The sequence below is a fragment of the Callithrix jacchus genome, chromosome 4 (assembly GCF_049354715.1).
Source record: "Callithrix jacchus isolate 240 chromosome 4, calJac240_pri, whole genome shotgun sequence".
Lineage (NCBI taxonomy): Eukaryota > Metazoa > Chordata > Mammalia > Primates > Cebidae > Callithrix > Callithrix jacchus.
The window spans coordinates 122,554,857-122,578,692 of NC_133505.1; the positions used below are offsets into that span (position 1 = coordinate 122,554,857).

A 23,836-nucleotide genomic window follows, 5' to 3' on the forward strand; every position below is an offset into this window, starting at 1 on the left:
GGAAATAGTGAAGTTAATCTAAAATGTCACTTAATGCAAATTTGAACAAACCAAACTACCAAGTGGTTGCTTTTCTATACTAAACAGTTATACAGTATTAGATTCTCTTTTAACATGAGTCTTTCATTTCTGATTTAGCACTTGTTTTTATTCTATTTCTTGGATTCATTTTCATGGTCATGAAACTATTATGTCAGTTCTTTATTATTACTTTGCTATACATTGTTATTAAATGTGAACATATTTTTAGCTAACAGAGCCCTGCAGTCCCCCAGAAGCTCTCTTCATGCTCCCATCTCGCCAATATCCATTCCCTGGGGAGATACCTAACACCACAGATTAAATTTGTCTCATTTTTAATTTTATATATGTAGTTATGCAGTATGTATTTTCCTGCGTGTAGTGTCTCTTTCTCAACATTATGCTTCTATAATGTCTCCTTGTTACTGGATGTCACAGTAATTCATTAGTTTTCATTGCTGTATGGTATGCCATTATATTAATATAACTACACCATATTTTATCTATTCATCCTACCCTTGGTAGAGGTGGGTTAATTTAATTGGATACTGTTACAAATAATGCCTCATGAACGCCATTTATATGTGATTTTCATGCCTTTTTACATGTTACTCTTAGATCTACCTGTAGAATTAGCATTACTACATTCTGGAGTGTGTTTGTGAGTTTAATTTTAATAGGAACTGCCAGATAATTTTTCAAAGTACTTGCACAGTGTGAGTTTCAGCTACTTTATATTCTCTGTATCCTCACCAGTACTTAATATTGTCAAACTTTTTTTTGCCACTTGATATCTGAAATGATTATAATAATTTACCTTTTAGAGAATACAGGAAGTTTTAGACCACAGATTGTGGGTAACCTCACATATAGGCACCAAGGAAAGAGAGCTAAGCAGAATCCTGGCACAATTAATGCCTGAAGAATATCTCAGTTTTTTTTTTTCAAATGATTTTGTTATTAATTTCTACTTTAATTCCACTGCAGTCAGAGACAATACTTGTATTTTTTTTTTTGAAAGAAAAAAAAGAGAAAGGGGGAGAGAGAACAAGAATATCTCAGTTTTTAGTGTTACTACTCAGTTATTTTCTTTTATATATAATCCTTTTTATATAATCATATATTAGCTTATATAATTAGTGCCTGAAGAATATCTCAGTTTATAGTGTTACTACTCAGTTATTTCCTTTTATATAATCCTTTATATATAATCATACATTAGTTTATAGAATTAGGGCTTGAAGAATATCTCAGTTTATGGTGTTACTATTCAGTTATTTTCTTATATATAATCATATATTAGTGTATAGAATTAGGGCTTGAAGAATATCTCAGTTTATAGTGTTACTACTCAGTTATTTCCTTTTATATAATCCTTCATATATAATCATTCGTTCCTAGAATGAGTGCCTAAAGAATATCTTACTACTCAGTTATTTCCATATATATATCTGTATATATTTCTATATATAGAAATATAGATTTCTATATATATATATTTCCATATATAGAGATATAGCTCTATATACTTCCATATATAGAGGTATAGCTCTATATACTTCCATATATAGAGGTATAGCTCTATATACTTCCATATATAGAGAGATATATATAACTGTATCTTAGTTCGTAATCAGAGCGATGCCTAGAACAGACATGGTACAGAGCATGAATTAAGTAATAAGCAACTAATAGTCAGAGGAATGTCTAGAGCAGACACGATGCAGAGCATGATTTAAGGGAAAAACAATTATACCAGAAAAAGAATCCATGGTCAGGCAGCAGCGTCCAGTATCTTAAAGATACCCGCTGTATAGCAGGCTTGGGGCAAGAGCCACTCCTCCTGATAAGCTGTAGGACCTTGCGTCCAGTTCTTGTGGAAAGCTGCCCTCAGACGGGCAATCCCTCGAGCATCCGAGGGCTCAAGACCCCTCCAGATAGTCGCACCTTGGTGACTGTGAACTTTATCAGCTCCTGTTACTGTGCCGTCTCAAAAGCATCCTCCTATAAATCTTCTTAGAAGTACCATGCCAGAGATAAGAGTTATTGCACACTGCACCCTTTTCACTGCTCACGGCCCACCTCCATGTCTTGGTGACCTAATGGGGGTGGACCCCTTACTGCACACTGCCTACCTCCTTGCCTCGATGATCTAAGGGGATGGACCCCTTGTTTTATTGCTCATGACCCTATCACTATCCTTAAAGATGGCTTCACTCACTACCCTGTCCCCTTACCTATACCCAATAAATATAGATGCTTCTGGACATTCCGGGCCTCGCCTATCTCCGCTTATAGGTGGTGTGGCCCCCCTGAGCCCAGCTGTGCTTTCTTTGTACTTCTGTGTCCTGTCTCTTTATGTCTTGAATCCTGCGCCTCAGCACAGCATAAGGGACACCCCACAACCCTGTAGGGCCCTTAGCCCTACACAGATTCCTTGACATACACACAGTGATGATTAAATATATCCACTCCCAGCTCTCCATAGACCCACTGAAAAAAACCCCTTGAAGGCAGCGGCCTCTGACCCAGCTCACTTTGGGCAGTATAATTTGGAATTTGCTCCTGCAGTGAAACAGTTGGGTGGGGGAAAGGGCAATGTACTGCTGTGAGCCTGAAGGCTTTTGGTGGGGTAAGAAATATTTCAGGAGTTAATACTACACAGTTTGCCAAGTGCTCTCAGAGTGTGTTTGTTGAAGTTTTAAAGTAATTCTTCATAATGGCCTTCAACTCACCCAGTTGAATCCAACAAATTGCTTTTTCATAATTACTTCATTCTCAGGCTTAAATGTGGAAATATTTAAAAAATGAAACATAGTGACTATGAAAGATTCAAAAGATGCCCTACCTAATTAGTAATCAGGAAAATGCAAGGTAAAGCAATAATGAGATGTCTACTTTCATTTAGTGTATTAATAAAAATTAAGAATCTGACAATATGACCTGATGAGAGCACGCGATAAGTGTATATATGCTGCTAACAATGTTAAAAATTATTGTCCCCAACAATTCTGAAAGCAAACTCAGTGTAAATGTAAGGATTAGAAATGTAGATATGCAATAAGTCAGCTGTTTCATGTTTTTAAGCCCTAAAGAAGTACTCACATGTGTGCATGGACTCATATACAATGTCATTTACTCCAGAATTTATAATAATGAAAAAAAAATCACCAAAGGACTGGTATATTCATATGCTGGATTGCACTGTTGTGGTTAAAAATATAAGGTTTCTAGAATGTAAGCTCTATTAGAGAAAGAACTTTGCCCGTGTTTTCAACAACTAGAGCAATGAATAGTGTGTAACAGGTGCTCAGTAATTATGTATTATAATTACATGGCTAAATTTAATTACATGGCCAGATTTTGAAGTCATTCTGTTGGGTGAACAAACAAATTGCACAAAATTTGTACTGAAAAAATAAATATACATGTGTATAAGTCCATAACACCTTAATGGAAAGATATACACCAAATGTGAACAACGTATGTGTGTACGCAAGTCCCCAGAAACTTATCTGAAAAGTATACAGTGCAAAAGTGTCCAAGGAAAGAATACAGTCATACATTATTAGTTTCTGTTTCTGGTTAGGCCAGTAATGACCCTTCCTCATCCCTCTTTTCTGCTTATCATTACAGATAGAAACTAAAAACCATGTCTTCAGGCTGCTAAAAGCCCAAAACAAAACAAAATAGAACAACAAAAACAAAATAAAGTGGATTGGACAAGCTTGGTGTGACACCAAAATTACGACAATGATACATACCCTTTAGGGTTTAGGGACCAGAAATTGAGACTACAATTTAGAGAAGACCTCAGACTTTTTTGTTATGTTTCAAAATTTGGAACATGTATTTGGAAATTTAGAAGTGTTCACATATATTACTTGAGCAATTACAAGATAATTTTAAAATAACATTTTACCTTAGATAATTTTTTTGTTATCTGGTAGGTTGAAACTTTCTGAGTCAGGAGCCCCACAGTCTCCACACAGATATACAGAGCATCTGATCTTGCTAGACCTAGGCTTTCCAAAGGAAATTCCTTAAATGTATGGAATAAACTGGGAGAGAAAAGGCTGTTGAGATATTTGACATATTTCTTTAGGAATAAACCAACTGTTGGGTAGTTTCCATCTTTATTCTGATTTTGTATTAAAAGGGTACTTTAAAAAATTTTTTTTACTAATCATATTTATGTTTTTACAAAAAAGCTGTAAAATATTTTAATAAAGGAGATAAAACAATAAGATTAAATAGATGCAGACAGGAAAAAATGTGGAATGAAAAAAAACAAAGAGACCAAGATTTTCATTCCATCCTGCTATTTTCCTTATTATGTCATGATGATAGGCAAGTCAGCCTCTCTAGGCCTCATTTTCATATCTGCACAATGAGGGGATTAGGTTCTGTGGTCCCCAAGGTTCTAATAGCCACCCCAAGTTTCTCTGCTCATTCCTGTGTGAGAATGATCTGATAGAACATTGGGCCATCTAGCCCAGGTCTAGGAAGTAACAAAAAAAAGAACTATCCTACCTTCTGCTTGGTATGACTTTTAGGGTTTTTTCATAGCATATTTTTCAAAATATATTTTGAAGGTAAGTAGCATTTTGATAAGGGAAATCTTTCATTTTGGGCCTATGCAGGGCAATTCCATGATGCAGTGTGGCCCATAGCATTTCATGTTATTCAACCACCTATACTTAAGCCAGAGGAACTTGGTAAAGTAAAAATAGCTCTAACACAAATGTTTACTATGTATAAAGCATTGTGCTAAATGTTTCACATATATCATTGCATATAATTCACACAGTTACCTAATGGGGTGAGTGTTATGACTATGATCATTTTCCAGATAAGCCAATAATCTCTGAATGAAAAAAACAGTTACTCAAGGAAATTGCATAACTAAGACTTGAATCAAGATGGTCTGATTTGGGTCCATACCACCCAGGAACACTGGAGACCGTATCCTGTAATATGCTTATATCTGTGTGTCTACTCTAGTACAGAACTTTGTCCTCTGAAGCTTTTCAGTAGAAATGGAATAGCAACTCTCCTTATATCAACAGCAACAGCTGTTTCTTAATGAAGTCATCTGTAAATTATGAATTTCTTTCTGCCATCGCTCCTACCCTGCTCCATAATGATTTAATTTGCTGGCATGAGACATTTAGATTAAGTTCCTTTTGATGTTTTAAATGGATTTTTTATCTGGAGGGCAAAACATTTTCTTTGCCATAGTTTTTACATAAACTTTAATTGGTCGAGGTCTAGTACAGTTTCCTCTTTACTCATATTTTTCTTCACTGAATACACATAGGGCATTTAGTGTTTATTGCTAACATTTGCCAGATAATTGTGTGCAAAATATTTGTCTCATTTAAATTGGATTTTGAATGTTTCTTTATTGAGTAATTCTAGAGTTTAGACTTCTCCAGGTTTATATTGACATCTTTCCTTTTAAAAAGAAATAGTCTGATCACTTACATCATATGCTTTCTTAACAAACTTTTTCCTAGGTAAAAAGAAAGAATATAATTTCATTATTACAATATTGTTTTATTCAGATCCTCTGGGAGCTGATAGGGTCTCTGCATTAATAACAACACCTATTCCCTACCTATAGCAGATTTCTTACCGTTTATTCTGAAAGATTGAAGGTGTGCACTCAATAAATGGATCACGTGTCTTAAGAAATCATGGGAAAAAATATTTCTGTACATTTTTTTAACAACAATAGAGTCTATAGCTACAGAAGTAAAAGTTTTGTTTTTTATTGTAGACAATGTATTCTAAAGAGAGAAAGCAAAAAAAAAATCCTTTAAAATCTTTAATTAGATAGATGATAGATACATATATAATATTATATAGGTAAAGACTAAGTTTATAACCTGTTTTTTAGATTTTTTTCATGTTAACTTGGTAAAAAGTTACTTAATTTTTGGTTTAAAAAGTCTTTCATCTTTATATTTGAAATGTATGTATGATTGTTATTTTATTATTATGTGTTTTTTATTTCTAAAAAATACCCAAAATATATAAACTTGTTACATTAGTTAGATTGGAAGGAGGCAGTGTGAAAGGGGCAAAAATAAGATCAGAGAAATAAAAAGAGGGAATGAGATAGTTAAAAGCCCTGCTTAGAGTAGAATATTTTGGGAACCCAGCCATACCCAGCCATTAATCAACTGTGAACCCCTCATTCCCAGGTTCCTACTGTGTTTCTACCTGTCTTTGCCCACTCCTTACAGAGACTATGAAGAGCTGCCCCCAGGCTTTCTTTACTCTGCCTCATTACTGATCATTGTGGAATGAGGACTGGATTCTCATCACAGATTATTTTCATTGTTTACGTTGATTTGGGAGTTGAATATAGCATAGTGTATACATACTAAATGCTGTCTTGGCGTTCTGTTAGGCTACTTACTACAGAAGAAACACCAGGTTAGAAGAAACACAGTGAAAGTTCTATTCCAGGTCATTTGTTTGTTAAATAATTGAGCACTTCAGTCCTCAGTATTGGGCAGATTTCCTTAACACAGTTATAGTTAATGACTCCTAATGTCTAGTTTATTATTTCTTTGTTCCTGTTATTTTTTCTGATCTCTTTGTGCCTCAAAGCTAGAGAAGTCAAGTATAACTTTTGAAAAGGAGTAAGCATTGCCACATCTCTGAGAATACTTTGCCCAGAGGCATCCCATTTTAGTTCTAATTTTTTCCAGCTTCTCTCTTCTGAAGGAGGTGGAAGATTTCAAGTAAGGATAATGTCAGTGGGCTGACTTCTGCTGAAAACAAGATTCTCCCAAAATGGTTTTGTGCTTCACAAATATATTTTAAAACTGTTTGAAATGAAACCTACAGTGTATCTCTTTGAAGCTAGCCCCTAAAACTGTCCTGGGTTTTACCTGGAGGCATCTTTATTTTGCTGTACCAAGGAAAACATTCCTGTTTCTTGCACAGTTAATTTGTAAGACTGTATTTAGGAAATAGTGCCTTTATTCATCTCAAGCTACAAGCTCTTTAGTTCTTTCTGATGATGTCATCATGTCATCATGTGCATTTTTTGGATCTTTCATCTTCCTTTGACATTCATGAGGGAAAACATTACCAGTGGTAGCTTTCATCCCTAGGCTTGTAGTGTCTTTTTGTGGCCCTTGCCTGCTGTTCCTCTTTCAACAAGTAGACCAAATATGCCTGAAAACATCTTATTCAGAGACTAAAAATAAAGTGTGCTAAAATCATAAAAGCAATAGCAAAGGCACGTATAGATTTGTTTTAAGGAGATGTCAGAGTAAAGAGACCCATTATCTAGCTTATAGAATATACTAATAGAGAACCCAGACCAGAAAATAATTGAAGGGCAGTTACATCATGGCTGGGGTTTCATCGCGATTAAAAGATAATAAAGATATTTATGTTATCTTTCATTAGTTTGATCTCAAATGATTTTGTAATATTCACTCTGCTCAGAGACTGAGTAGCCTTTAAACAAAGTCTCTTAATGATTTTATTATTATTTTGATATTTTCTAATAGTGAGTTATATATAACTAATTATACTTTTATTAAGTTACTGTCCTATAATTATTAAATACTACATATTTAATATGCAAACCTTTTCTTAAAGGGCCAGATAGTAAATATTATAGGATTTGGGCATGAAGATACAAAAATCAAGGCTATTTTGTTGATACTTGTATTAGCATTTTAAGATGTAAGCACCTTTCTTAGCTTGTGGGCTGTGGTTTGCCAACCTCTGGTTTTTATGGTCACCTGGTAAGTCTTGCCTGGTAGCTTTTTTCCATACATCCTTACTTCTGTAGTTAGGAATCATCTGGTATTTGCCTGATATTAGGAGTATAAACGTGAATGCTAAGATGGTTCTTTTCCTAAAAGATCTCAGAGTCTCAGAAGAAAGAAAAGTACGTAAATATGCTTATTACAAGTGTTTATTACAGTGTAACATGATGAATGCCATCATTGATGTGCAGAGCAGGTATTGTGGCAGGCTCCTCATAGAAAGTAACCTTGTGACTAGCCTCCAAGGTTCACCAGGCAGCAGAGGGAGGGCAGCGTATACCAGGAAGGGAGATAATATTTATTCCTTAATCTGAGGCATTTATTTGGTTGTTTTTTTCTCCATCTCAGTGGAAAGTCTGAGTTCCCAGATAATAGCAGAGACAATATCAGTTCAATGACTACAAAGAACTTCTATAGAAATCCTGAGGAAAGGCACAATTGAATTTTATAATTATTATCCAATAATTACAGAGCTAAACGGGCATATCATTTAAAGCATTTAATTTCTGCTTCTGAATGCAAGTTATTTTTCTTTAATAGGTAATGGTCACCAAATAAGTTAGATGTCAAATATGTAGATGTCGACACATAAATGATGAGGTATAATGAACTAGGATTATTGAGGACTCTATTCCATGCCCAAGTTTGTTACTAACTGTAATTTTGAGCAAAATATGTGACTACTTAATCATCTTTAACATGACAGGGTTGAAGGATATGATTTCTGAGGCTGCTTTTAGCTCTAGGTATAATTAGAATGCATATAGATGGATACTTTTTTCCTCTGTGGAAACCTAATTTGATGTTTCAATTTTCTTTTATGGCTTTTGAGTTCAGTGCCATGCTTAAAAGGCTTTCCACATTGCAAGATTTTAAATGAATTTATGTCTAAAGTTCAAAAAGAAGCTAATTTGATTTATCTGAATTTATCCAAATTCTACACCCTCACTTATTAAAATTCTAATCAACCCTAAAGCCCCTGAACTCTAATACTACATAATAATGTACTATGTGGAAAAAAAAAAAAAAAGAAAGAGTAAGGATTTGTGATGACCCTGTAGTTACTGTAGAGTTTCCGAATGCCTTGTTACTGGAGAGGCAGTATTGCACAAGCTCTACAAGCAGACTGGCTGCATTCAAATCCTGATTCTGCCACATGGTAGCTCTGTGACTTTGGGCAAGTTCCTTAGTCTCTCTGTATCTCAGTTTTCTCAGTTGCAAAATGAGAATAATATAGGACCTGTTCACAAGGTCATTATGAGGATTAAAGCCATTAATAGTTATAAAGGCCTTGGAACTGTGATTGACAAAAATAAGTACTCAGAGTATTTCAGTTATTATTATAAGGATAATTATTATAAATAACCTATTGTAAAATGTGGTATTAAGTTAAAATGATAGAAACGTTTTAAAATAAATGTTAATGTCATAGGAAATTCCTCAGATACAATGCTGAACAAAAACACAGGTTTAAAAAAAAACTATGTATGCTATGCCTAAAATTCCCATGGTTACATATGAACAGAAAATATACTGGCAGGAATCACATAGAAATGTTAGTATGTTTGGTAGCTAGTCTGCAAAGATAGCTCCCTAATGAATCATGTCTCCCAGAATTCACACCTTCCTGTTTTCTTCTTCTTGAAAATGAGCTGGACCTCTATCACCAGTAAAATCCAGTGGAAGTGCTACTGTAAAACTCCTGAGACTAAGTCATAAGGAGCCTTGCAGCTTTTGCTTGTCTTAAAACACTTGCTCTGGGAGAAACTCGCCACCATTTAAGAAGTCCAACTACCCTGAGACCCAAATGCAGTGACAAAGTTCAAGCTAGCCAAGTGGAGAGATGTTTGTTTCACCAGCTCTCACCGTTCCAGCCAGCCCAGCCCAGGTGCCAGACAGAGAGTGAAGAAAGCCATAGTTGATTCCATACCCAGTGACATCCGACGGGCACGACTCCAAGTACGAAATGCCTAGCTGAGCTCAGTCAACCCTCAGAATCAGGAGCGATGATAATACACTGTTATTTGAAGCCACCATGTTTGAGGTGGTAAGTTGTGCAGCAGTAAAAAACCCAATACAATGAATTTTCTCTAACAAAAGTGTATCATCATATAAAAAAAAGCAATAATTAAATCCCCTTAAATAGTTCTTTTTTCTATATAGGTTCAATGTTAAGAGTTTATTATGTTTTATGTATGTTTTTATATTGTATATTTGGTTATTCTTAATTAACTTACAAATTAATTTAGCTAGAACAGCCATTTGTTAGCCATCCTAAATAAGTATAAATGTATTGGACTTAGAATATTTACATGTGAAAAATACAGAGTCCAGGGAGTATTTTATTCCTGGACAAATTGTGTACAAATTCTATACTACGTATTATAAAAAATTTCCTCTTTCTAAGACATGTTTATAAGACTTTTCTCCATCATAACAAGGGGAAGGATATTGGAATGCTTGCTTTGTTGTACTATGCAAATCTAGGAGAATCTAAGTCTGTGGTTCTTCACATCCCTACCCTCAGGAATCTAATTAAAGCTAGAAAGGCTGCACGTCCTCTCATTCCCCAATACACATAACACACTGATGAACAAAATGCTCCAAAGAGTATTGGGGTTTCATTCACCCACTGAGGCCCATGTATGGATTTTAGGATAAAAACCCAGGTTTAGGGCATTATTACTCCTCAAGCAATGTTGCAGAATATTATACATACTATCCTATATATGTATGTTTGTTATATCAAAGAAATTATTTCATCATTCTAATACTATTTTACCAATTCTGTTTCAAATTTTATATTACAAACATAATATAACTCTGTCAAAACAATTGTCTGAGTTAAAATCTCACTGATTTGAAACTTTAGTATGTTCTTTTTTTCCTTTTTCATTACCATGAGTAACTAAACAGGTGATATGTTATGAAAACATATAGAAGATACAACTGATGTGATACATATATAGGTGGAAAAGTATAGTGAAAAGCAGAGTAATGCCTCATTAAAATAGCTGCTTAGCTGTTCTGTCTATGCAAGGATAGATGTGGCACAGACCTGAGAGGCTAGAGAGGGCTTTCCCATTTATATAATACACTATCTGGACATTAAACAAGTAATCCTTTGTGATTATAATCTTTATGTGTGTTCTGAAATGGATTGCCTCTAAGTGAAATATAGCTCTGCATACTTTTGGCTTTATTAGTAAGAAAAGACATTTCTGAAGACACTGAGCATATTTGAACTAAATTAATTAAGGAAACAGTGCACCCTTGTGATAAAATGTGATCATTAAAATGCATATTTCTTTGAAGACCAATCTAGTGTTTTTAGAAAGATCCAAAGTTTTTAAGTTGATATGTATTGGGTGGCAGGGAGACAGGAGAACAAACATTCCAGCATATTCATTTTTTACTGCTGTAATCACTCTGTATTTCAGCAGTTGATTATTATTTTCAGTTTCTATGTGTTTCATATTTGAACTAGGTGAGAAGTAATAAGCATGTAGAATTTGCTTTAAATACTTGTTATTTTTGGTTTTCTTTAAACTGTTTAAAACATTTATGCTGACATAAGCTCTTTGTGTGTTTATATTTTGCAAATTTATATGCAATAGAAACCTTTGAGTTATTTTTTGGAAGTGAAGAAAAACAATATAAAGCCTGTTTACTTTTATTTCAGCTGTTTCTGAAAGGATTTGTAAATATTTTATCTTGAATTGCATAGAGATAATAATTAAAATTGTGACTTCATTCCAAAGCATCTTGGTTAGGTTATCTTTTGCTCCATAAGATACCACTACACACAACTCAGTAGCTTAAAACTTTAATTTATTATGTCACTTGTGATTCTGGACTTACTTGTGTTCTTTTCATATGGGGTCTCTCCTGTGGTTGTAGTCAGGTGTCAGCTGGGACGGCAGTCATCTGAAGGCATGACTGGGCTAGATGTCCAGGGGGGCTCACTATATGTCTTACAGTTGAAGCTTTTAGCTCAGCACTTAGCTGGGGCTGGCAGTTGGACTACCTACAACACAAATTCTTCATCTAACCTATTCCTCACAGCATCTCGGGTAGTCTCAGATTGGTGGCACATCTTCCATGGCACATGACTTTCTAGAAATTTTACCTCACTCTGTCACCTTGTCCACCAGATATTATTATATGTGATTCTGTCATCAAATGCATCTGCTGACCCTCCCAGCTGTCAGTGTCCTTATTAAAGGATTTGTTATATTTTGAAAAAGATCAGACAGATATTCAAAAACCTCTCTCCACATTTACGTTGTCTGTCCAGTAACCATGTCAGAAAGAGAAAAGTAGGTTATTTTAGACTGACTCATTCTGATTTCATAGGAGAAAACCTAGGTTGTAAACTGATGCCAACAGGAGAGTTGACTAGGCCAAGTGTAGTCGATATGGTATAGTGGGATTGTGGGTAAACTACTAGAATACATATGTAATATTGTCCAAGGACATTAACATCCAAAAATTTTAAAATACCATGGACCCCATGTCATATTTATAGACTGTATTCAGCCCAGAGTCTGGCAGTTTGATGGCTTTGGAGAGATAAAGGAGTTTCTTTGGCTTGTCTATACTAATTCAAACTGTTTGAATAATTTTTCTTTCAAAGAATTTTATACTATACATTTTTTTCCAGGAATCCTCCATTCATAGTTATGAAATTTGTCATTCTGTATTCACAATCTAGAATACCATGCTTAATTGGTATAGAGTAAGAGTAAACATTTTAAAGATCATCAACCACAGTGACATTTAAGATAACTGGTAACAGTTAATATTTCTTGATTACCTGTTCAGTATAAGGCTATATGTTAGTTAAGCCTATGATTTCCAGTGAAGCAGGCAAAATACACAGATAATAATAGTAAGAATTCTAGTTTGTATATTTTAGGGCAACAATTATTAGTCCTAGTAGCACATTAAGATTACCTTGGAAGCTTTAAAAAAAATACCAGTGTTGTGGCCCTACTCCAGACCAATGAATCAGAATTTTTGGAATAGGGCAGGGATGTGTAAGTTAAATTACAGAGCTGGAAATCAGATATTTTTAAAATGTAAATTTTATAAATTATATTTTTCTCATATATTCCATACTTCATTTTCCAGTTTTTATTTGAGAGACTTTCCAAGCATTATATTTAGCATATAATTTTCACTTTACACAATCTAAATATTTTAGATTTCTTTATTTAGTTATAAAATATTAGATTATAAACCATATATCTATTTTGTTATATAATCAGCAAATCTGTTTTAATTTATTTTTTGCCACCTATAAATAAACAAAATAAATTTATCTCTTTTATCCTTTAACAAATATTTCAGTGTCTCTCAGCAAAGAAAAAAGTTTTGGTTTTTGTTTTTTTGTTGTTTTGTTGTTTGTTTTTTTTTTTTCAGAAAATTCATTATATCATCTCTATAGCAAGTACATTTAAACAGTTCATAGCTAAACATTTTAGCTGTTCACTAGCATGCTCATATAACTTGTAAAGGTTGTAAATATTTAAATCGCTTCTAAATTATATTCTGCAATGGAAACAACAACAGACCGTATTTGGAAGTTGACCGTGGAGGTGTTAACATCCAGGCATCTCTAGTTCCCTCAGATAACAGCTTTGAAGATTCTGTTCAAAAATCATGCAAACAGTAGTGATACAGTTAACAAGAAAAAGCTTATTCAGTGATGATAGAAATAGTGATGTGGCACAATTGTCTGTGAAACTGAAAAAAGTATTTTTAATATTCAGGTTGTACTATATTTTTTTACCACAAGAGGTCCCTAAATCCTTTTTGGTGTATTCAGGCCATTTAATATGCATTTCAGACAGTTGCAGCACTTTGCTATTATTTCTATGACTCTATATTAACCAATTTTTTAACATTAGGAGAACTAAACTTTTATTCTTTTGAATCAGATTTTTAAAAGAATTTCCTTTAAATTTCATCTGCACCTCGAAAATACCAGCATCAAAGGATATAAGAGTAGTGGAAAAACCAGGAAAATAAGTTACATAAAGTGGCAGTGAAATAGAATTCCTTTAGAGGTTAAGTGAAAACACAGACTTCTTTGTGAGTTATGAACAAACAATACCATTCCTTTCCATCTTAAGTCTAAATTCCATTTTGTTCAATCGGTGTTAATTAGTATTATAATTAAACATGACTTTTTTCATAGACTGCCTTAATCGTACATGAATAATACCATTTTTGTCACTCCAGTTTGGCTGTATGGTACTAATCACACTCTTGCCTTAAATGTAAGGAGACATAAATGTTCCTGTGTCTGCTCCTGCACTAATTTAGGTATTATTCATTGAATACTTACTCCATGCCAAGCAGAAAGATATATTTCTTGCCTTTCAAACTTCATAGTTTCTTTGGGGATATAATTTAATAGACAATTATAATTCATTGTAGTATGTTTAACATAACTCTTCCTTTGATTTAATACCTTGACTTATTTCAATAAAAAGATGTTTCTATGTCTCCTATTCCTTTAATAATTTGCAGTTACAAGGGGTCAAAAATATTTTTTCCATGACAGCCAGTGATCTTTTGTAGTAAAAGCAACTCATAATCTACCATTGGGTATGTGTTTATATGGGGCTTGTCTTTCTTAGTTTGTTCATTTCAGTCTGGCTTATGAACAAAACAAGGACATCTCTCTTATAACTTCAGAGAATAATTTTATCTCATTAAATTGTTATATTTGCACTCTTTTGAATCAGACATTGCTAATTGGGAGATACTAATGAAATTAACCTAGGTAAGAAATGTAAAATATGGTATTTAAATGCATAGGCCTTATATTTTCTTTTCTTTGAAAATGTTAACAGTAGCTTTTTAATAGTAATTTATATTTTAATCACTAGATGGCACTAAGCACATATAGCTAAGAAAAATAACTTTTTCTCAAGTTTTCTGAAAACAAGTCTGTGTTTTCAGCATTTCATACTATAAATTTTTTATGTAGTCCATGAAATTCTTCTTGCTACAAAAGCTTTGTTTTTGTAAGTGAAATAATCTCACATCTGATTCCCTTAGGTATAGTAAGTTCTGAGAGAGACATAGCCTCTGAAATTAAGTCATCCACTAATCAAACTTTTCTATTCTTGGCTGTTTAGATTTATTATTGTCATCTGTTTCTTAAACTGTACTTTTCTTACTAGTACTTTCTCTTCCCTGGAAAAGAGAGAATGTATTTTAATAATACATTTTGTTTTTATTTGTTCGTTTTGGTTTCACTTAAAGGTTTTCTTCCCGATATCCTGATGTTCTTGAAATATAACTTTCATTTCAAGTATTTCAAGTGTATCACACTGGACAGAGTCACAGATGTCTCTCCTACCTAGCTATTGCAGACTCTTATTCAGTACAAGCTGTTTAACCTACTTTTTTTTTTTTTGTCTATGCATGTGTCCTTTTCCTAACAATTAGAGAAAGTAAAAACTTGAATTCTTTTTATCAGCTTGTTGGTTCTAACATGCTCTGAGAACAGTATTTCTAAAATGTTATGAATCTAGTAGCATTTCAACTAAATCTGCAATTGCCTGCTAAGTACCCACGACTTTAAAGGCCCTGGGTCAAGCACTATGTATAAGTCAGGCCAGGACATCTGGAGATACTGCCACCATCTGCCTTGGAGCTCAGCCGGACACCTTGGACACTCTAATGGGGCAAAGCTAGCAGTCCAACTTCAGTGATGCGAGTCATTCAGTGTGTCCTGTCAACTACAGTGCCTTTTAGCCTGTTCTGGCCTATTTTGCACCGATGTTTTCATTTCATATCTTAGGACTTCTCAGAGGCTTTAGGATGCCTCCTCTATTATAGGTTGCATCTGAAATAACAAACTGTGACTCTGAGGAACTCATCTCCCTTCTTGGCTATTTATGCCAAAGACGTATTCCTGGTGCATTATCTGAATATTTATTTGTTTCTTATCTGTATTCAGCAAGTATTTGCTGAATAATTGAAAGAATATTAATAGTCAATTGATATTTCAAATGCAAGGTTTTATCTTACAACATTTGAGAATGCTGATCATGTTGTGTTTCTTCTGTTACCTGTTTTAACATTTTAACAGTTCCTGTCAAATAGCCAGCAAATATTATCAACTAACACTTTCTAACAGTATTATGTTTTCAAGTAAAGAACTATTCTTAAAAATCAAGTAGTATTGGCATCATTGTTAGGTTGGTCAAACCTTGTTCTTATCCTTTTAGTTTTACCTATCGATTTGAAAGAGATTAACTTGTTGAGAATACACTGAGTCAAAAAATGTTTAAAAAGGGAAACCTTATTGATATTTTTGTTTTTCAGAAAACTGCGGAATATACTTCCCAGAAATAAAAAGAGATCCAGGCAGGTACTTACACAGTTGTCCTGAATCTGTGAAAAAATGGCTTCGACAGCTGAAGAATGCTGGGAAAATTCTTCTGTTAATTACCAGTTCTCACAGTGATTACTGTAGACTTCTCTGCGAATATATCCTTGGGTAAGTGATGAGTCAGTCGGTTTTCACTGTCTTATGAATACAGACAGCAGATTAGACCAGGGCTTTTTTTAAGAGTGTCAATCATGACCATATCATTATTTTAAATAACGCTGAGTGACAAGTTGATTTTTTTTTTCCTCATATCCTCAATATCTGCTGACAGCAGCCCACCCAAGTACCTTTTAGCAAAGCAATGTCACTGAGGACCAGTATGCTCATAGCTCACTGAATGTCCAGGTTTTAGGTTTTCTGGAAGGTGATAAACCGTATATCTTTCAGTTTTCCATGAATTTGGGTTCTCATCTTTGGATGATGATTTATTATAGATTATACTCTGAGTTATAGATTATACTTCTCCACAGATACTAGAGTACAGCCACTATTTAGTCATTTCAGTGCAGAGCCATGTACTTTACTGTTTAACACAGGCAGGATGGGATTGAATTCATGAAAATGAATGCAGTATAATTGCTTAGACTTTAAAATGAGACAGACTTGAGTTCAAGCCCTGCTCTGCAGTTTACTGTATTACCTGGGGCAGGTTTTATAACCTCTTTAAGGCTCAATTTTGTCATCGTAAAAATGGTACAGTAATGCCTCATAGGTATGAGGCGATATTTAAATAGCGTAATGCAGATAGAGAATTAGACAGGAGTAGTTGATAGACTTCAGTGTTTTTTTTTCCTGGCAATACCAGGAAATGTCTATAGTCAAAGTAAGATTCTGCAATGAGCTAGTAGGTCTCCCCTAATGTTTCCTCAAATTCCAACAATTACTGAATTACCATGAGTATGTAAGAAGTTTAAGCCTTAAAACCCTCCTTCTCCAACTTTTTCAGCATCATGATTTCCATGTTTCTTAGCATATATGGCTTTAGTTTGTTCTGTGATATACTTACAATCTGTGAGTAGAACTGCTACTTTCTGAATAATATATAGGCTGATACATAATAGTGCATCCTTTGGGTAAATTAAGGCTAAAGTCCTAGATGTTTTCGAAGGTGCCTCTCATAGAGACATTTGCTATCCTAGTAGTAGGCCCATGCTTTAGAATAAATACTCAGGATTTTAATTCCTTTTTCTTTAGCATAGATAACCAAAGTCTTTCTTCATCTTAATTTCTATTTATTGCTCTTTTGATTTGTAAAAGTATTCTGGAATGTTGGGTAAATATTGTTTCCCCCATTGTAACAGTGAGTTCTTCAGGAGAAAGGCTACCTTTTTTTGCCATCAAAAATAATCCTTTATATAATATTAAGTACAGATTTCAAATCATTAATTATTGTCTTATAAAAATTACCACATTATAAGACTATACTGATTGCCAAATAAAGTATCTTCTTCACATTTGAAATACACTCTGAAAGATAACCATGACTTGCCATAATGCTGCTTTCTGTGGGACCCATATAACACAAAAAATTGTTAACTCTTCAAGCTAACAAATCTAGCCAATTTCAGTCCCCCAAATTTGAAGGTAGATCCTCCAAATATTTTCAGCTGTTAGAAACTATCAAGTTCACTACCAAAACCATCTTGGTACCTAGAGTCAGTGTGCTTCTTTCTTTTTTTTTTTTTCCTGATTCTGTTTATACTTCAAAGAGTTGTCAGGAAGACTAGTACTCAACCACCTTCTATTTCCAGTGGAATGTTCACCTTAAAATGTATAAGAAAAATATAAAGTATGTAAACGTTAATCAAAAGAAAGATAAAATAGGTAAGCAAAGATCAAGTTGTGTTTTATATGGACCTTTTCTAATTCTTAAAATAAATTTTTGTGGCCTTTAGGAATGATTTTGCAGACCTTTTTGACATTGTGATTACAAATGCATTGAAGCCTGGTTTCTTCTCCCACTTACCAAATCAGAGACCTTTCCGGATACTCGGTAAGTTACATTTGGTTTCTTTCTTCCCCCGTATACTGCTGGCTAACAACCTTGTGCAGAATACTGTGTTACATGCAATGCCATGTCTTCCTTCCTCCCATGGGGAAGAAAGAAGATAATAAACCTATGTTTGTATCAGATTTTATGTTACCACTTTATATCACAATTATTTCTTTGCATGTCAGTCTCTCCCTGACTTTAAAAATGAAGAGCATGAACTTTACCTTAGTTTTTAGGGCCTAAATAAATGCCTTGATAATTACTTGAAAGATGGATTAATTGTGATAAATCAGTTGAGTTATTTTCTAGAACAAAAGCACCTGCAGAACACATGAAGATCAAAACATATGAAACATTCCACTCTCTGGAGAACAGGCAAAGCCTCCCTGAAAGAGTATTTAGAATTCTCATTCATATAGAATTCTCCCTCTCACTGACAGGGAGAGAGGTGGAATGAAAAGGGATTTGCAGATGAAAAAGAATGATAATAAAGTGAGGTCCTCATAGTAGGTGCTCTTGAAAGCTTCTTGAATAAATACATGAATGAATAAAAAGCAGAGCCTGATCAGTAATAGAGAAGTTATAGGTTTCACGGAAAGATAGTGAGCTTAGTTTTGATATCTGCTTTGCCTTTTATTTTATTCAAGTAGTTTCAAATAAGCTCAATGATATATTAACATGTGAGAACCATTCAGAAGTTCTCTTAGAAGATGGACATCTAAAATAAATCCAGGATGGTTGAAAATTGAAATATAGTTGATGGTTGTAAATGCACATAAATGTATATAAGATTATTAACAAATAAAATGTATAGATCTACAGAGACATAGCTGTATTTTAAAGAGAATGATAAAATTAACATGCATGCATATTATATGCATAATTATATACCCAAACCCTGTTATATATGATTTATAGTTTGTTTTAGTTTTCATTCATATGCTTGGCATTATATAAACAACCTAGGCCAGATTGGACTTATATTTAATATACATTTCTCTTTACTTTCCTATGGCCACATACTACCCTGCTTTGAAATAAAATTTAAAATTTCTCAAAAAATATTCAGGTGAATCACATTTAATAAATTTATTTAATATGGTAATACAGTACTATTTACTTTGAACTTCTATTTCTTTTTGCTATTCAAAAGCCTGATTCAGTCCTAGGCATTTGATAGTAGCTCAGTACTCTGATGGATTTATGAACAGTGAAATCTAAGTGAAGTTCATTGTAGCAAGTGTCAAGCACCAAGGCATTTTCTGTACACTAGACAGATGTGTAAATATGTAAGCACATCAGAAAGTGCAAGGGATGCTTATGGATTTTAGTACGTGTCATGAAGGTAAGAACCACCTTATAAGGTACAGTATACGGAGCAGGCCCCCTTAGAGTAGCTGGCCAGGGAAGCTCTGTCCAAAAAGGCCACTTGCAAAGCAAGCCCTGAGGGACAAGTGATGAGAAGAGTGGAGGAAGAGTGTTTCTGGCAGTGGATCAAATGAATGCCAAGGCCCAGTAGGAGAGTAGTTTTCTCACATTTCAGTGACAGAGAAGAGGCCTGCCATTCTGGCACATGGTCATGAGGTGGGAAAGGGTGAAGTCAGGGAAGCAGGCACCCTTGTAAGCAGTGGAAAGGGGTTTGAATTTTATTCCATAACTAACCTGAAGCCATTCCGTTATTTGAGGCAAAAGAGTGATATAAGAGACCCCTTTAGCTCCTGGGGAGGGAATGGTTTGGGTGTGGGGAAGGATGGGACGAGGAAGACCTGGCAACTGCAGTGTCCCGGGTAAGAGATTGTGGTGGTTTGGTCTGGAGTGACAGTACTGGAGACAGAGAGAGGTAGATACATTTTAGATACATTATGGAGTTGGAAAATACAGGGTTCAGTGATACTTAGGGAAATCGCAGATGAAAAGAAAGGAGTAATAAAAAATGACTTCAAGGTGGTTGATTTTTCTTTTTCCTGAAATGAGCAGGTGAGTAGATGGTGGTACCATTTACAGACTTGGGGAAAAATACAGAGGATAAAGTTGTGTGGAGTAGGGGTTACATCTATTAAGAACTCATTTTTCAACATGTTAATTTTGAGATGCCTATGAGTTATGTAACCGTCACTATCAATTAGGAAATTGCATAAATGTGCCTGATTCAAGGGAACAAGTCTAGGCTCGAGGTATAGATTGGGAGTAATCAGTTCATAGGTAGGTATTTGAAGTCAGGGGCTTATATGAAACCAAATATAGAGAGAATATAAATAGTCAAAAGGCCTAGACCAAGCTCTGACATTCTTTAATATTAAGGCTAGAGAAGAAAGAATGCAGTGTGGCAGCAGAGAGATTATAGTAGGGAAAACAGTAGAATACAGTGTTCAGAAGTCAAAGGAGAGAGGAAAGGGTAGCCAGCTAATTCAAATGCTACAGAAAAAGTCCACTGAAATGAGGAAAGGGAAGTCTTCACTGGAGTGGTCAAGATGGAGATCTCTAGTGCCTCAATGAACAGTTGCCATCAATTGGTGGTATAGAAACTAAATTGCAGTATCATAAGTATTTCATTGGAGGGATAGAACCAGGGTATATATGTACAGCTCTTTCTAGAATTTTAGCTGTGAAGGCAGTCAGGTAATTGAGGTTTTAGCTAGAAGACAATATAGGATTAAGGGCATATTTAATTTTTTAAAGATTGAAGATACTGGAATATGCATATGTGTTCATGAGAATGATCTAGTGCAATGGTTTTCAATGGTGGACTTTTGCCCTTGGTGCAAATTTGGCAATGTCTGGAGACATTTTTGGTTGTCACAGCTTGGGAAGGGGGTACTCTTGGCATCTGGTAGGTAGAGGCTAGGTATGCTGCTAAGCACCCTACAACACATGGGACAGCACCCCTCAACAACAAAGAATTATCTAGTCTCAAATCTCAGTAGTGCCAAGGCTAAGAAACCCTAGTCTAGGAGAAAGAAAGAGAAAGAAGTTGATGTTGTTTTTATATATTGGTTTAAAGTCTTCTATAATAAAATCCTTGATGTTAAGAAATAATCTCTTATCAAGGATTCTAATAATATTCTTGTAATTAAACCAGAAAAAATTAAAATGTTTTTCCCACTTCATAAATTTACATTTAAATATATAAGTAAGTACCCAATAAATATTTGTCTTCAATTTTATTTTTGTGGGGTTTCATATTTTGTTCTAAGAAAAATCTATACCCCTTATATACCCGTAGTAGTATTTATGCCATTCCATATGATTTTTGTTAAAATTTTACACAAAGACACAGATAATGGAAAACTGCACATTAAAAATATACCAAGTTTGTTTAACATGTTGGAAATTATAAATGCATTAACTATGCTGACAGATTACAGCATTTTATTAGCTTTTTTTCTGTTTAGAGTATCCTGAGACAAAAGGGTGGACTGTTTAAAAAAAGATTACAATTACCTATCTTAAGATTTCTCAGCAGTATTTTCTCTTAGTTGTACAGTATAACTGGATTTGAGGGCTGACATAATAATGATGTTTATCCAGACTATATTTTTAAATGTTATACTCATCAAAAAACTTAGTCTTTTTGACTGAATTTATAGTATGGAAATAATAGGAATCTAAAATTTAAAAATAGCATATACTGATAATAAATATAGCAATTTAAAAAATTGTTTTACATTTTGGGTTGTATAAAAACTTAGTTTTTTTAATTTCTACTTTCCCTAATTTGTATTTCACTTATTTTTTAATTGACTAGTAAAAATCATATGTATTTATGGTGTACAACATGGTTTTTTGATATATGTATACATTGTAGAATGGCTAAATAATGCTAAATAGTCATTAGCTCACATCATTTATCATTTTTTTTGTGTGTGGTAAGAACACTTAAAATCTATTCTTAGTAATTTTCAAATATACAATATATTATTTTTAACTCTATGTTATATACAATATCTTTCTTGGATTTATGGATTTATTCCTCCTAACTGAAACTTTGTGTCCTTTGACCAACATCTCCCAATGCCACTACCCCTAGCCTCAGATAACCACCATTTTACTTTCTGATTCTGTGAGTTTAGCTTTTTTACATTCTAAATGTAAATAAGATCATATGGTATTTGTCTTTCTGTGCCTGGCTTATTTCACTTAACATTATATCATCCAGGTTCATCCATGTTGTCACAAATGACAGGATTTGTTTCTTTTTAAGGTTGAATAGTATTCTATTATATATATATACCATATCCTATCCTTTAATCTGCTAATGGACATTTATTGATTTCATATCTTGGCTATTGTGAATAATGCTGTAATGAACATGGGAGTATAGATAGTTCAACATACCAATTTCATATCTTTTGCATACATACTCACTATTGGGGTTGCTGGATCATATCATAGTTATATTTTTAATTATTTTAAGGAACCTCCACACTTTTTTCTATAATGGCTAAACTAATTTACAATCCACCAAGAATGTACAAGGATTTCCTTTTCTCCACATACTCTTTAACACTTATTTTTGTCCTATGATAGTCATTCTAATAGTTCTGAGGTGATACCTCATTGTGGTTTTAATTTGTATTTCCCTGATGATTAATGATGCTAAGCATTTTTTATGTAGATGTTAGACATTTGTATACCTTTTTGAGAAGTCTTTATTCAGGTCCTTTGCTCATTTTTCTTGGATTATTTTTTTCCTTACTATTGAGTTTCTTTTATATTTTGGATATTAACCCCTTAGCAGATGTATGGTTTGCAAATATTTTCTACCATTCTACTGGTTGTTTTCCCTTTGTTGACTGTTTTCTTTGTGGTTGCATAGCTTTTTAGTATGATATAATCTTGTTTGTCTATTTTTGTTTTTGTTGTCTCTGCATTTGGGGAAGTATCCAGAAAACCTTATAAAAATTTTATTTAAATAGCAGTGACTGTGTTTCATTCTCTTCTGTGGTTTTAGAGATGAAAAATCTGGATTGCTGAAACAGGACCCAAAGTCCTACTACCAGTCTCTGTAATGAAGACTTGAAAACTGTAAAAATGCCTAGCAATCTCAGCATATATAGATTTCATGCTCTTGTACAGATGCTAAGAAAAGTTTACCTCATTTTTATCATATCCAGGAGGGATTGGAGTAGATCTGTAAGGTTCTTTCCAACCTTTATTTTCTGGGCCTCTGATTTAAAACATTTCAATGGAAGATGCAACAATGTTTAGTTTTTAGAATTAAACCAAAATAGTTGTATTTAGAATGCAAAAAAGATTGCCAGAATTATTACTAATTAGAGGATTGTACTGCATATATTTTTAAATCCCTACTTCATTACATTCTATATTACATGTTTATTCTGCTGCTGATTCTGATTCTTCAGCTACCTCTAACTGCTTTACCTCCATTTTCACTACTGGTTTCCCATCACCTCTGTCTTTAAATGTTGATATTCCCTAGCATTCTGTATTTGGCTCTCCTTTCTTCTCCTGTTGTTCTTCAGCTCTCTACCACTAGGAAGGTTTTAACTATCATCTATACACCGATGGTTGACATTTCCTTATCTCTGGGCTTCACATTTCTCTGACCTTCAGAAGCCTATTTCTATCTTCTAAAATCTTCACATCTCA

The 23,836-nt window shown here is 34.0% G+C and overlaps 1 protein-coding gene across 7 annotated transcripts in view; it reads left to right on the forward strand.

The window, feature by feature from the left end:
* Positions 1-23,836, forward strand: part of NT5DC1 (5'-nucleotidase domain containing 1) — a 142,895-nt gene that overhangs the window by 100,784 nt on the left and 18,275 nt on the right. For all 7 annotated transcript variants that reach the window (XM_078369973.1, XM_078369974.1, XM_002746883.5 and 4 more), the window contains 2 exons: positions 16,167-16,341; positions 18,129-18,226. In XM_078369973.1, the coding sequence (XP_078226099.1) occupies positions 16,167-16,341; positions 18,129-18,226 (273 nt within the window). The remainder of the gene's footprint in view (positions 1-16,166; positions 16,342-18,128; positions 18,227-23,836) is intronic.